General features: G+C 42.2%; 1 protein-coding gene across 2 annotated transcripts in view; it reads right to left on the reverse strand.

Moving 5' to 3' along the window:
• farp1 (FERM, RhoGEF (ARHGEF) and pleckstrin domain protein 1 (chondrocyte-derived)) overlaps positions 1–14,980 on the reverse strand; it is a 274,704-nt gene that overhangs the window by 60,864 nt on the left and 198,860 nt on the right. For both annotated transcript variants that reach the window (XM_068034256.1, XM_068034255.1), the window contains exon 14: positions 516–703. In XM_068034256.1, the coding sequence (XP_067890357.1) occupies positions 516–703 (188 nt within the window). The remainder of the gene's footprint in view (positions 1–515; positions 704–14,980) is intronic.

The raw sequence follows: 14,980 nt of genomic DNA on the forward strand, positions 1-14,980 counted from the left end.
CAATTCACCATGTTAAAATAAAATATAAGTCACAGTGCAAAAAGAGGCCATTTGGCCCATCGTGCCTGTACTGGCTCTTTAAAAGAGCTATCCAATTAGTCCTACTCTCTTCCCCATATTCCTGTAAATTTTTCCCTTCAAGTATTTATCCAATTCCCTTTTGAAAGTTATTACTGAATCTACATCCAGCACCCTTTCAGCACGTTCCAGATTGTAACAACTCACTGCGCAAAAAAATTCTCTTCATCTGATTTTTTTGTCAATTACCTGAGACAATTTAAATCTTAAATTTCAAGCCATAGGAAATTGGATTGCAAGCATCCAAAATAAGCATTTCAATTACAATGCTACAATTTATTAGTGTGTTAGGGCTATAGTTTAATTAAAGTGCCTTAGGCTCAAATATGATGGATGTCCCATTTGAAATCTGATTTCTTGTAGTATATTGTTATCACTATCGTGACCGTGACATGACTTGGTCACTGGGGTGGGGGGGCATGGAATTAATCCCAAACCTTTCTCCTCATTTCTTCCTCGTCGTCAGTCTTGATGCACGCTGCGTCTGTCAAGAGCGGAGTCATCAATGGCGAGTGCTGTTTGCCGTCTGGGCTCAGGCGGGGTGACAAGGAGAGATTCTGAACACCAGGACCACTTTGCGAATTCAATGAGAGTTCGGACACATGTGGACTGCACGCCAGGGAACCTGGACCAAGCAGAGGAATTCATGTTACACTTTCAAATGCAGTGCTTCACAATTGACAGAAAGAGTTATATATAGATATATCCAGATACACCCACACATTTAGATTTATGCACAAAACATACATACCTTTACAGATAGATACATATTAAAAAAGTAGAAATATATAATAATTCCACACCCTACTCTTCTGTCAGGAAAGCAACCAAAAATAGATATTGAACAAAAAAAATTGTTCTATAAATTAACTTAGAATCAAAGAAAGGATCCAAGAGGCGAAGGGTTTGGAGTAGAAACATATATTTACACATAAGGTGATCGGAATGTGGACTTGTTAGGTGCAAATCATTAATGACACCAGAGTTCATAAATTCTTTCAGAAGAGAATTAAATAGTCGGCTGATTAAAAGAAAAATTGATTAAAGGGATGGGGAGTGAACATGGAAGTGGGATTAGACAAGGGAGCTTCTGTGAAGAAAAACATCAGCACAGAAGTGATGGCTGAATGGTCTTTTTCTGTGCTGTGACATTCTACAACAGAATTCTTTCAACTTAAAACACCTTCTTGCAGGTTTAACAGATTCTCTGGCTGTCTTGAGGGGATTTTGGGTGTTAGAGGCAGATTCAATGTTATTCTAGTCACCAAGGCATGAATGTTGCTCTCTCTATAATTTTCCCTTTCATTGCAAACAAAAAAGCCAGGAAGAAGCATGATTGTGTGTGCATGTAAATGCTGTAATCAAGTTATTCCTTAATTTTGACAGGCATATGGAAAATGTCACGAATGATTCTTTGGCACCATGCAATGAAGAGGAGGGCAATAATAATTCAAGATTAACAGATGCACATCTGTGCTGTGGCAGGATAATGGAATTCAAGATTCCCATGGCAACATGACAGAAATGGCAGCCCGACCCAGAGTATAATCATTACAGAAAAATGCTACCGGTCTTCAGCATTTGATCCAGATTCAGGAGATGTCAATTCTAACTTTGGTTATTCTATGCTTTACAATCAAGATTGGCCAATTGAACTGCTTAAAGTGTACGTGTGTGGGAGCATGAGCATGTGTGTATGTGTGAGTGACTGCGTGTATGTGTGCACGTGTGGGAGGGTGTATGTGACCATTTGTGTCTGTGTGTGCATGTGCTTATGTTGGTGTGAGCATGTGTGTGAGGGTATAATGATGCATTTTAATCCTACAAGTAACAAAAGAACTGAATATCCATATGGCAATAGAAATCGAAAATTTCTTTAAAGCCTCCTGTTGAAAGTACAACTTTAAACCTACCCATATACTGGTGTTTGCACTGAGCAGCGGGATTAATTGTATTTAGACAAGACTGCAATAATAACCCAGATCATTCCCACAAGGTTGGCTGATGGGGAAAAAATAATTACAGCACCTCTCATCTTTACTCTTTTAAAAAGAGACGCCAGTAATGGCATTATAGCCAGCCACAAGACATCTTAAATTATGACCATTGATTATTATGATGAGATAGTAATTTGTCAACATATTAATACTAAACCAACAGAAATGGCAACTCTTGGGGGCAGAGAGAGAGAGCAAGAAAGCTGATTCAGCTCCTCCGGTACACGCACTCATAATAAATGGAACTGAGGTGCTTGAGACACATAGAAATTTAAATTCCCCTTGGAGATTTTAACCTTTTTTAAATTCAATTATTAAGTCTAACACCTCCTTCCAATTTTCTGTCTGATGTGACATTGGTTTAGCTGAGATTTACATGTGCTAGAGTACTCTCAAATGTCCCAAAGCACTTTCCAGCCATTGGGAAGTACTTCTGAAGTGTAGTCACTGTTATAATGTAGGAAACACAGCAGCCAATTTGTGCACAGCAAGCTCCCACAAACAGCAATGTGATAATTACCAGATAAGCTGTGTTTGTGATGTTGATCGAGGGATAAATATTGGTCAGGACATGAGGAACAACACCCTTGCTTTTCTGTGAATCAATCCAATGGGATCCTTTATATCCACCTGTGAAGGCAGGTAGGGCCTCATCCGAAATACAGCACCTCCACCAGTGGAGCACTCCCTCAGTGCTACCCTAGGATATTTGAGCTCAACCTCTGAGAGTGGGACTTGAACCCACAGACTTCTATCCTAGAGTTAGGAGTGCAACCAACTGAGCCACAGCTGACAAATATGGATCAGGTAAGGGCAGTTTTGGGATCTGAACTATTTGGCTAGATTCAAAGAATCCGAAAGGGAACTGATTACATTCCAGGAGTTGACTTATAAATCGTAAATCAGTGGAAATGGGATAGAGTTATCCAAAGATAAATTGTCGCAAAGGGAAACAGTTTCTAGGAGTGTGCTCTGGGTCAATATGTTTTTAATCCAACAATGGAGGAGGCAGAACTGGATCTAGGTAATGAATGGAGAAGGAGAATGGACCATTTCCAATGTCAGTTAGTCGGGGGCTGGGAAGAAAAGTTTGGTGGTCAGTTCAGTGGGAATGGGATCAATGGAACACAGTGTGGGTCTCCTGGTGAGACATGCTTGGAGAGGTCAGGGGGAGGATGGGAGAAGCTAGGAACAGTGGCTCAGGGCCAGAGTGGGTTTCAGGGGAAGGTTTAGTAGATGGGCAAGTAGGGGAAACAGCAGAAAGGAAATCCATGAACTCTTTACACTTGCTGCCAGAGGCGAGGGTGGAGGCGACAAACAAGAAGGATTTAAGGAGACAACTGGTAGTGAAGAAAAGCAGCCAGGGATTATCTTTGCTCTTCAGGATGATTTGAGAGTAGTGGGTGCTTGTGACAGGATATCAAAGCCTGGTGAAGCTTCACTTGATTTAGTCAAATCTGCAGATGCAGAGGTGCTAAATAGCAAGAAGTTCTACTAAAACTTTATAAATCACTGGTTAGGTCCCAGCTGGAGTATTGTGTCCAGTTCTGAGCACTGCACTTTAGGAAGGATGTCAAAGTCTTGGAGAGGGTGCTGAGAAGATTGACGAGCATGGTTCCAGGGAGGAGGGACTTCTGTTATGTGGAGAGATTGGAGAAGCTGGGATTATTCTCCTGAGAGCCGAGAAGGTTAAGGGAAGAATTAAGAGGGGTGTTCAAATTCATGATGTGTTTTTGATAAGAGTAAATAAGGAAAAACTGTTTCAGTGGCAGAAGGGTCAGTAACCCGAGGACACAGATTTAAGGTAATTCAGATGAGGAGAGTTTTTTTTTTACACAGTGAGTTGTTGTGATCTGGAGTGCACTGCCTGAAAGGGCGGTGGAAGCAGATTCAATAGTAACTTGCAAAAGGGAATTAGATAAATACTTGAAGGGGACAAAACTGCAGGGCTATGGGGAAAGAGCAGGGGAATGGGACTAATGGACAGCTCTTTCAAAGAGCCAGCACAGGCACGATGGGCTGAATGGCCTTCTTCTGTGCTGTATGATGCTATGTGCTGAAGTTTGCACCCCATGAACTTCAGGATGTGGAAACAAGATCCACATGGAAGGGAATAGCTGGGATGACGGGCAGTGAAAGTTGTGCTCTTGACAATGGCAAAGATGAAGGAGCAGTTGAGCAAATGAACAGCTTTAGAGATACAGGACAAATGGAGGGCTAAAGACTAGGCAGCTTTAAGCAACCTGGGAGAGCTTTTCCCTTAAGCAGATGGATAAAGAAGTGAAGTTGGAAGGAGAACTCAAAGTGGAAAAGGTATGTATCCAAAAATGCTCAGGGGGGAAACTACAGTAATCCTGACCACAATCTTTCACACTATTTTGGATATGCAAATTGTGCCAGAGGACCTTTTATAAATGGGTAAAGCAGGTTAACTATAAATTAATTAACCCAATATTTGTAGTGCACACACTTCTTAAAACAATATAGGATAAAATGCAATAGCCACCTAGAAAAGAGTTGATTTTAGATAGACAACTCATGTCTGACAGTTTTCGGAGGGAGTAACAGAGACTATTTATAAATGAAATGAGTGTCACATATGGATATTGGATATTAAAGGGAATGTTGTAACATGGATAGGCTGTTGACTAAAATAGGGTGGAAAACACCGAATAGCGGTTTATAAATGTCTTTTGGACTTCAACCAGGAGTGAGTGTTGGAAGAATTATAGAATAATAGAATCATATAGCACAGAAGGAGGCCATTCAGCCCATCATGCCTGTGCTGGCTCTTCGAAAGAGCTATCCAATTAGTCCCACTCCCCCTGCTCTTTCCCCATAGCCCTGCAAATTTTTCCATCTTAAGTATATATCCAATCCTCTTTAGAAAGAGATTATTTCAGGCACATTAGATAAAAACTTGCAGAGTACAAAGAAAAATTATCATTTTTTGCCAATTACCTTAAATCTGTGTCCTCCTGACAGTGGAAACAGTTTCTATTATCTATTATAGGTAGATATCAATAATACATAATCTTCTATTGTCTATCGACTCTATCAAAACCTTCATCATTTTGAACACGTCTATTAAAATTCCCCTTAACCTTTTCTGCTTTAAAGAATCTCAGCTTTCCTAGTCTCGCTACGTAACTGAATTCCCTCATCCTTGCTACCATTCTGGTAAATCTGCTTCTATATATAAATACATGATTAAATCTCTTGTATAGAAAGGAAGACAGACAGACTTGGTCGCGCTCATGATATCCCAAAGCGCTTTACAGCCAATGAACTACTTTTGAAGCGTAATAAAAAATAAAGTGCTGGAAATACTCAGCAGGTCTGGCAGTACCTGTGGAGAGAGAAACAGAGTTAACGTTTCAGGTCTGTGACCTTTCATCAGAACTGGCAAAGGTTAGAAATGTAACAGGCTTTGCAAACACCCGGAAGGAAATAGAAAGCAATGAAGGTGAACAAGGTAAAAGAGACAAACGGAAATCCCATTGGAGAGAAGAGCAGAACTTCTTCAAGGTAGGCATTCCTGGAAGAGAAGTGACAGTGAATTAAACACTAAAATAAGCAAAATACTGCAGAATCACTGCTGTAATGTAGGGAGCAGAGTACCAGAATGTGCAATGGCTCAATAATGGGGAGCGTGGTTAACTGTGAAGATGGCAATAAGCAACATCAGATGGACGGACACAGTGAGATTACAGATTGGTCAATTTGATGCCTGCTGAAATTTAATACAGAGGCATGTGAGGTAATACATTTTGGCAGGGAGAATAAGGAGGAAATACACTCTAAATGGTAAAACTATAAAAGGGGCACTGATATTCAGGGGTTCAGATACACAAAACTGTAAAAAAAAAAAGGAAGGACACATTCACAAAGCTGTAAAAACAAAAGTATGCAAGACCTTGGGGTTTATCAATTGGGGCACAGAGTACAAAAACAGCGAGGTAGCTCCAAGCCTATACAAACCATTGGTTCGGCCATAGTTAGAATATTGTGTCTCTACTTTAGGGAGAGTAATGAGGCCATGGAGAAGACAGGAAAATGACTTGTTGACAAAACTGGGAAGGTTAAAATAGAGGAACATAGAAGGTTAAAAAGAGATGGGATAGAGGTGTTCAAAAGGATTTGATAAAGTAACTCAGGATAAACTATTTCCGTCAGTCAGTGAATTGATAACAAGAGGTCATAAATTCAAGACCTTCACAAACAAATGGAGAACGTCGAGAATTTATTTATGGCTGAGGTTTGGTCGGACATCGAGGGTACAAGTTAGGAATCAGTAACATGCGTTTGGGTGCAACAGGTACTGTTAGTTGTCCAAAATGGCATCCAATGGGCAAATGTACACCACCTTGGTAAAGGACAAACAAGAGGCGTCCTTTATCCATGCCTCAAACAAGCACTGGCTTATTTATATGTGCAAATAAGGAGCCCAACACCTTTTTCGGGTCCCTGCTGCAACTTTGCCCTGAGGCAGCCAGAACCAGTGCTGATTGCCTCTGGGAAAACCAATGCGAAACACAACGTATGTAAATATTGCTAAGTATTGACCACAATCACCGCCACTCCCAATCCTGAGCTCTCTGACCTCACTCCTGACCTTGACTTTCCCCTGCCCTGACCTCCTAGCACCCCCTTCCCCAAAAGCACTCCTGATCCCTGAACAGTACTCCCTGGGCCTGCAATCTTCCTAAATCATTCGCCCCTCCCCTACGAACCCTGACTCCCCACGATCCAACCCAAATCACTTACCTGGAAATTGGAGCACTAACCTATATACGGGCTCCCAGCGCAGTACCAACTATAGTATGATGAGGATCGAGGCCCAAAATTTTGGGGTTGCCGGAACTCCCCATTTGAGTGCGGGCTGTAACACTGCAGGTAAGGCATCCAAAAATAGGCAACGTGATAGTTCTAGGCCAGAACATCTCACCCTAGCTAGTGGTGGAAAAAGAATGCAAAATAGCTTTTTAAGAGGAAACTGGATAAATGATTGAAAAAGAAAAATTTTAAAGGTATGGGGTCAAGGCAGGGAAATGGGACTAACACTTGCGAGAGCCAGCACGGGTAAATGGGCCAAATGGTCACCTCAGACGCTGTAAAACCCTATGATTGTATCTTCCTCAAGAATTGCAAGCAGATGAAATGCCTGGACCAGACTGCACAGGAAACTCCACTGCAATCATCACTGACCTGTAACCGCTCCTATACGTTGACTTCCACATTGTGAACTCTTAGGATAAAAAGAGCTGCTGCACTTTGTGTGTCGAGTGATACTTTCCCAACCTATACTTGCATCTGCGCATTGTGGCTCATTAAGTTTGAGGAGAGTCTGAAAGCAACATTACTACTTTGCTCAAGCTTCTGAACAAGCATAACAACAATGTGCATTTAAATAGCACCTTTAATGTGGTAAAACATCCCAAGGTGCTTCACAGGAGCAATTATCAAGCACCAAGCCACATAAGGAGATATTAGGGCAGGTAAAAAAAAAAGCATTTCGATAGTGCCTTTCACGACCACCAGATGTCTCAAAGCGCTTTACAGCCAATGAAGTAATTTTTGAAGTGTAGTCACTGTTGTAATGGAGGAAACATGGCAGGCAATCTGTGCACAGCAAGATCCCACATACAACAATGTGATAATGACCAGATCATCTGTTTTGGTGATGTTGATTGAGGGATAAATATTGGCCAGGACACAAGGGAGAACATTCCTGCTCTTCATTGAAATATTGCCATGGCATCTTTTAAGAGGGCAAGTAGGGCCTTGCTTAAAGTCGCATCTGAAAGATAGCGCCTCTGACAGTGCTGCACTCACTCAGTAGTGCACTGGAGTATTAAACTTGATTTTTGTGCTCAAGTCCTGAAGTGGGATGTGAACCCACAACCTCCTGACTGAGAGGCTAAAGTGCTACCCACTGAGCCACAGCTGACCAAAAAGATGACCAAAAGCTTGGCTAAAGAGACAGGGCTGAATTTTACCAGGCCCTCGACGTCGGGGGTCATGGTGGGGGAGCCCGCAAAATACTTGCGGAAGGGACCCACCATGACCCCCGATGCCGAGAAGGCCCTGTCGCATTTTACCAGCGGCGGCAAGGCCTTGGTGCAGCCCCAGCGGGGCCTTAATTTACATATTAAAACGAAATGCAAATAAAGATACCTGGTCGCAGCGGCCGTCCCATGCCAATTTTACAGCCGCCAGCCGCACCTCACGCACCTTCGGAACTCTATTTGGAGTTCTGAAGCGAGACACTGGTGGGGAGGGGGAGGCCTGAAATTGTCATGGTGGGTTGGGGGGGGGGGGGGGGAAGAGGAGAAGCGGAAAAAACACTTCTTATTGGCTGTGAGGATGGTGGGAACGGGTTGAAGGTCAAGGTCATAGGTAATGAAGTTCGAGGGGGAAAGTTTAGAACTGAGATAAACATTTTTCTGGGGGGGGAAGAGGGCCATTTACACATTTATTAGTCTTTCGGGGTGTGAGGCAGGGAATTGAAAATGTGAATAAATCCATACATGCATTTTTAACCATTCTGACACTTTAAAACTTTTAATGAGGCTGAAGGTCTTGAAGCCCTTTAAAAATGGCGGTGGCGGCAGACACCATTGCCGGGGATGGAGCAGCCGCCCCTTCTACGTAATTGGAGGCGACCGCTCCACCCCCTCCATTTAACTGAGCCCCCACGCAAAATATCGCGGGGGCTCAGCAGTGGCACTCCAGGTCTGAAGGCCGCCGAGTTCAAAGCATGCTGCCGTGATGTGCAGCGTGCCTACAAAATTCAGCCCGTAGTTTTTAAAGGAGAGTCTTAAAGGAGGAAAGTTAGGGATAAAGAGGCAGAGAGGTTTAGGGAGGGAATTCCAGAGCTTAGAGCTGAGACACCTGAAGACATGCTAATAGTGGAGCAATGAAAATCAAGGATGAGTAAGTGGCCAGAATTGCAGGAGCGTAGAGATCTTGGAGGAGATTACAGAGATAGGGAGGAGCGAGGCCATTGAGGGATTGGAGAACGAGGGTGAGAATTTGAAAACTGAAGTGTTGCCAGACCAGGAGGGTCAATGTAGGTCCGTGAGCACAGGGGTGCAATGTCCTGTGAGTTAGGATATGGGGTTTTAGATTAATTCAAGTTTATGGCTCATAGTGCTGTTCCAAGATAAGTCCTATTGATTTCTATACCAGTTAATCCCATTTCCCCTCTGCTGAGGGACATCTGAATCAACAGCAGTTTCCAGCCACCAAACAACGCCAAGTTGAACAGCAGTTTTATAGAAGCCAGGCAGCAATAAAACACTAAACTTAATATGTGCTATAGATGGAAACTTTACAAATAATTAATTAGTCATTTCAAAGGAATATTTTTCTTTCATTTCATTGGCCATCAGGGAACAGTGAAATCATAATATCTTTACAACACCATCAACTCAAGCCAAGGCTCAGCGGGGAGCATACTTGCCTGAGTCAGAAGGTTCCGGGTTCAGGTTTGTCTCTAAAGACATGAGCATGAAAATCCAGGCTGATACTCCAGTGCAGTACTGAGGGAGTGCTGCACTGTCGGAGGGTCAGTACTGAGGGAGTGCTGCACTGTCGGAGGTGCCGCCTTAAGGATGGCACCTTAAAGCAAGGCCGCATCTGCCCCCTCAGGTAGATGCAAAAGATCCCACGGCCACTATTTCAAAGAGCAGTGGCGTTATCCTCAGCACCAAGGACAAGATTTATCCCTCAATCAACATCACAAAAAAAGATTAGCCAATCATGCTGTTTGTCGTTCCTGCTGCGTTTCCTACATTACAACAGTGACAATACTTCAGAAATGTTCTTCATTGGCAGTAAAATGCTTTGAGGTTGTGAAAGACGCTATGGAAATACAGGTCAGTCTTTTTATTATTGAAACAGAGAGTTCTGAGCTATGATCCTTGGATTGTGCTGAACTAATTTTTAAACTCTCTTGTGAAGGCATTGGCTCCTTCGACTGGTGTTCTCCCACAGACCATGACCATCATCCAGTATCTTGCCCATGATTGATGAGTGGATCTTTATAGTGTGTGTTAGCCCATGGGTCATCATTGATGAGACTGACCCTGGCCTCAGCCACTGCCCACACATTTGCACTGCCATCAACGCGCCTGGGATAACAACCAGGAATAGCGATTCTCATTCATTGCTCAATCCCTACAACAACTTGCATTTATATAGCACCTTTAGCATAGTAAAATGTCCCGCAGGGCCTCACAGGAGCGTTAATTTGTCACTGAGCCACATAAGGAGATATTAGGGCTGGTGACTGAAAGCTTGGTCGAAGATGTTATCTTTAAGGAGCATCTTAAAGGAGGATAGAGAGAGGTAGAAAGGCAGGGAGGTTTAGGGAGGGAATTCCAGAGCTTGGGGCCCGGGCAGCTGAAGGCACGGCCACCAATAGTAGGAGCAATGTAAATCGGGGATGTGCAAACAGGCGGAATTTGAAGTGCACAGATAGACTCTAATTTTACCAGAAGTTATTTAACCCATTTGAGGTTGAAGTAGCCAAGTTTAAAATTGAGGAATTGAATTGTTAATATCTTTAAAGCCTAATTAAGACTTATTAATCTAACCGGGTATCTCTCCCCTATATTGGAGTGAATCCTCAATAGCAGGAGTACTTCTTTTAAGAGTTCAGGTGTACTTGAACAGAATACTGGTACTTTGTGTTAAATAAGAAGCCTTAAATCACCTGTATAATTAAAGAACTCCCCCAGTAGTAGAAAGCTGCCCATAAACATCGCGAAGTATCTGTCACATACCTGTGCTCGCACTATTCTGACCTTTAAGATGACAAGACATGTACTGCAGTAACTGCTGGAATATTGCAGGAATAAGTTAAACATATCAACTAATGGTAGTAACAGCACCTTTGTCACAGCACAAATGTAACACAATGCAACTAACAATGATACACAGCTATTATTGTGCCTCTACAAACAGTGCAGATGGTAAGGCTATATTTCCCCATCCCTTTTTTATCTTAATAACTCTGGTATTCAAACAAAATAATTTGAACGCAGTGAAGCAAGAAATTAAGTAGGAGGTATGAGTTTTTAAAATGAGTCTTAGTGACATTTGCAAATGAATGCTTACTGCCTTCATGTGACATCCCCATACCCGCTAATCCATTTAGAATGAATGGTTAGCGCCCCCATTAAAACAGAAGATGGAAGAATACAACATTACATTAAATTACATTGAATTTACAGCACAGAAACAGGCCATTCGACCCAACTGATCTATGCCCTGTTTATGCTCCACACAAACCTACTCCGACCTTACTTCACCTCAACATATCCTTCTGTTCCTTTCTCCCTCATGTACTGATCCAGCTTCCCCTTAAATGCATCTATGCTATTCACATCAATTACTCCCTGTGGTAACAAGCCCCACATTCTCACCACTCTCTGGGTGAAGAAGTTTCTCCTGAATTCCCTATTGGATTTATTAGTGACTATCTTATATTTCTAGAACCTAGCTTTGGTCTGTCCCAGAATGGAAACATCTTCTTTATGTCTACCCTATCGAACGCTTTCATAATCTTAAAAACCTCTATCAGGTCCCCCTCAGTCTTCTCATTTCTAGAGAAAACAGCCCTGCCTGTTCAATACTTCCTGGTATCTCTCAGTTCTCATATCATCCTTGTGAATCTTTTTATTTCTTTTCTCCAGTGCCTCCATATCCATTTTATAATATGAAGACCAGATTTGTGCCAAGTGTGGTCTAAACCAACTTCTATACAAGTTTAACATAACTTGTTTGCATTTCAGTTCTAGCCCAGGAGCCGCAGTGATTTGCGAGCTTTCTTTGGCCTTATTAATCTGTGTTGCTGCTTTTAGTGATTTGTGTATCTGGGAATTATGAGTGAAACATTACTCTGCCCATCCTAGGTCATCCAACCAGAATAACCTACCACAGCCAGGACCACAGGTTATCCACATTTATCTTAAACATGTCAATTTCTGAAATGCAAACTTCTAATCAGCCACTCAAACACTGGAAATCTCAATAAGATGAAGTTCAGTTGATAAGAGGGATAATTTTGATGGTTCTCCAGGTGCTGATGACTTTAAGATGTGATTATACATCAAAATCTGATCGTGTCATTCCAGAACATGGATTGTATTTTTTGTATTAAAACGCCAATTTGGACAATCATGCATTTGAAAAGAGCAAAGGCTGTAACAGTGTTAAATCCAAAAATTAGCTGAGAATGTACTGACTAGCACATAACACTTGAATGTTACAAGATGAGTAGTAACAATTTACAAACTCAATTCTCTAGCCATCAACTCCATCCCTCTCCATATCACTGATTGAGGCAGATCAAGACTGTTTATAGCCTTGGTGTCCTATTTGACCGAGCTAAGCTGAGCTTCCATATCCTCTCCATCACCAAGACTGCCTACTTCCACCTAAGTAACATTTCATGTCTCCGCCCCTGCCTCAGCTCATCTGCTGCTGAAACTCTCATCCATGACTTTGTTACCTCTAGACTTGACTATTTTAATGCTCTTCAGGCCAGCCTCCCATGTTCCATCCTATATAAACTGTGGCTCATCCAAAGCTCTACTGTCCATATCCTAATTCGCACCAAGTCCCGTTTACCAATCAACCCTGAGCTACATTGGCTCCTGGTCCAGCAATGCCTTGATTTTAAAATTCTCATCCTTGTTTTCAAATCCCCCCATGGCCTCACCCCCTCCCCAACTCTATAATCTCCTCCAGCCCCTACAAATCTGAGATCTCTGCGCTCCTCCAATTCTGGCCTCTTGAGCATCCCTGGTTTTAATTGCTGCACCATTGGCGGCTGTGCCTTCAGCTCTCTGGGCCCTAAGCTCTGGAATTCCCTCCCTAAACTTCTTCGCCTCTTTTAAGAGGCTCCTTAAAACCTACCTCTTTTACCAAATTTCTGGTGACCTGTTCTAATATCTCCGAATGTGGCTTGTTGGCAAATTGTGTCTGATAACACTCCACTGAAGCATCTTGGGACATTTTAGTATGTTAAATGCACTATATAAATGCAATTTCTTGTTCTAATAGCTTGCTTTACTTTGACTTGGCCAAGTGTGGCATCTTCTTTTCCCCACAAGTTATTGAAGTAGCACAGTCACTCAGATCTTGAAAAGAATCAAATATTCTCTCAAAAAAAAACTTTGTTTCTTTAGGAATCGTAGGAAGTTGTCTGATGGTCCCTCCATTGGAAGTGCACGAGTCAGTCAGCTGACATTTATACGTGGAATCAATTTAACAGCAGGATTACTATCCCTGTGCTGCAGTCACAAATGTGACCTTACAGGGATCCCACACGTTCACAAATTCTGATTGGGGCCTTCATGGATGGTTTGGAGTAGTCCATACAGGCCGACATTTTTTAAAGAAGAAAGTGGGAACCATCTCTATCAAAACCTATCATAATTTCGAGCACCCCCATGAATATCCACTTAACCTTCTCTGCTCCAAGGTCAATCCCAGCTTCTCTAGGCTTCCACATAACTTGAATTCTTTCATCCTTGGTACCATTCTGATAAATTTCCTTTTATACATAAGCAAACTATTTGGTCTCTGGTATAGAAAGAAAGATTTTCATTTTAAAGGCCTTTTACAATCTCAGGACATCCTAAGGCACTTTCCAACCAATGATGTAGTTTTGGTGTGTTGTCAATGTTGTAATGTAGGAAATGCAGCAGGCAATTTGTGCACAGCAAGCACCCACAAATAGCAATGTGATAATGACCAGATAATCTGTTTTTGTGATGTTGGTTGAGAGATAAATATTGGTAAGGAGACTGGGGAGAACTCCCCTGCTCTTCTTCAAAGTAGTGCCATGGGATCTTTTACATCCACCTGAGAGGGCAGGCGAGGCCTTGAGATTAACATCTCATCTGAATAATGGCACCTGCAACAGTGCAGCACTCACTCAGTACTGCACTGGGGGCGTCAGCCTGGATTTTGCACTCAAGTCTCTGGAGTGGGACTTCGAACCCACAACCTTCTGACTCAGAAGCAAGAGTGCTACCCACTGAGCCATGCCTGACACTCTGGTGTCTGGGTCGAGAGGTCCCACTCCAGATGATGGGACTCGCTAGAAAGTGGTAGCCATTTAGCTTTGCTTCTGGTGGTGCCTTATGTCAGACTCCCAAAGAAATCCCCACTTACAAACAAATCAAATTGAGAGTCAGGAATAAACCAGGTGGTCCATCCAGCCTGGCCCACACCTCATGATAGCTGGAACATCATGACTTGAGGAGGGTTTGCCTGTCCTTGACCTCCAGTCCCAAGTACAGCAAATCCTTCACACTATAGGACTGCATATTTGCCATTGAAGGAGATTCTGTTGTGCAAAGGCAGCATTAAAATCAAAATATCCATGATGAATTAACCAGTAATACAAAGCTGATTTCTCACTATAGCATTAGAACTTTATATTTTATAGTAATATATACGATTGTGTCTATAACATTTTCTCCTGGTTATTATAGACACTTCCCGATTAGTTTAGTAATGAGTGATGTCCTTTACGCCCAAGTGGTATATGATCATAATCTGGCTGCATCATTATTGCACTGAATCTCAGATCACGTAACCTCATGTAATGTTTGTAATCTTTCTAAATTTAATTGCTAGAAAAGAAGATCTGTTTTTATTAGACATCTTTTCCTTCCACATTGGAAAGAACCAGAAGGAAGATGGTATCTACTTTTGACATTTACAGATTAAAGCATAATCCCCAATTTAAAAAGCAGCCCATGATCACATCCAAGTGATGTTATTATGAAGCTGAAATCTTCATTAATGAGATAGCCAGAGGAAATGAATGTGCTACGATGCCCCACACATACACACACAGACACACACACACACAGACACACACA

Source organism: Heterodontus francisci, chromosome 6, assembly GCF_036365525.1.
Source record: "Heterodontus francisci isolate sHetFra1 chromosome 6, sHetFra1.hap1, whole genome shotgun sequence".
In the NCBI taxonomy this organism is placed as follows: domain Eukaryota; kingdom Metazoa; phylum Chordata; class Chondrichthyes; order Heterodontiformes; family Heterodontidae; genus Heterodontus; species Heterodontus francisci.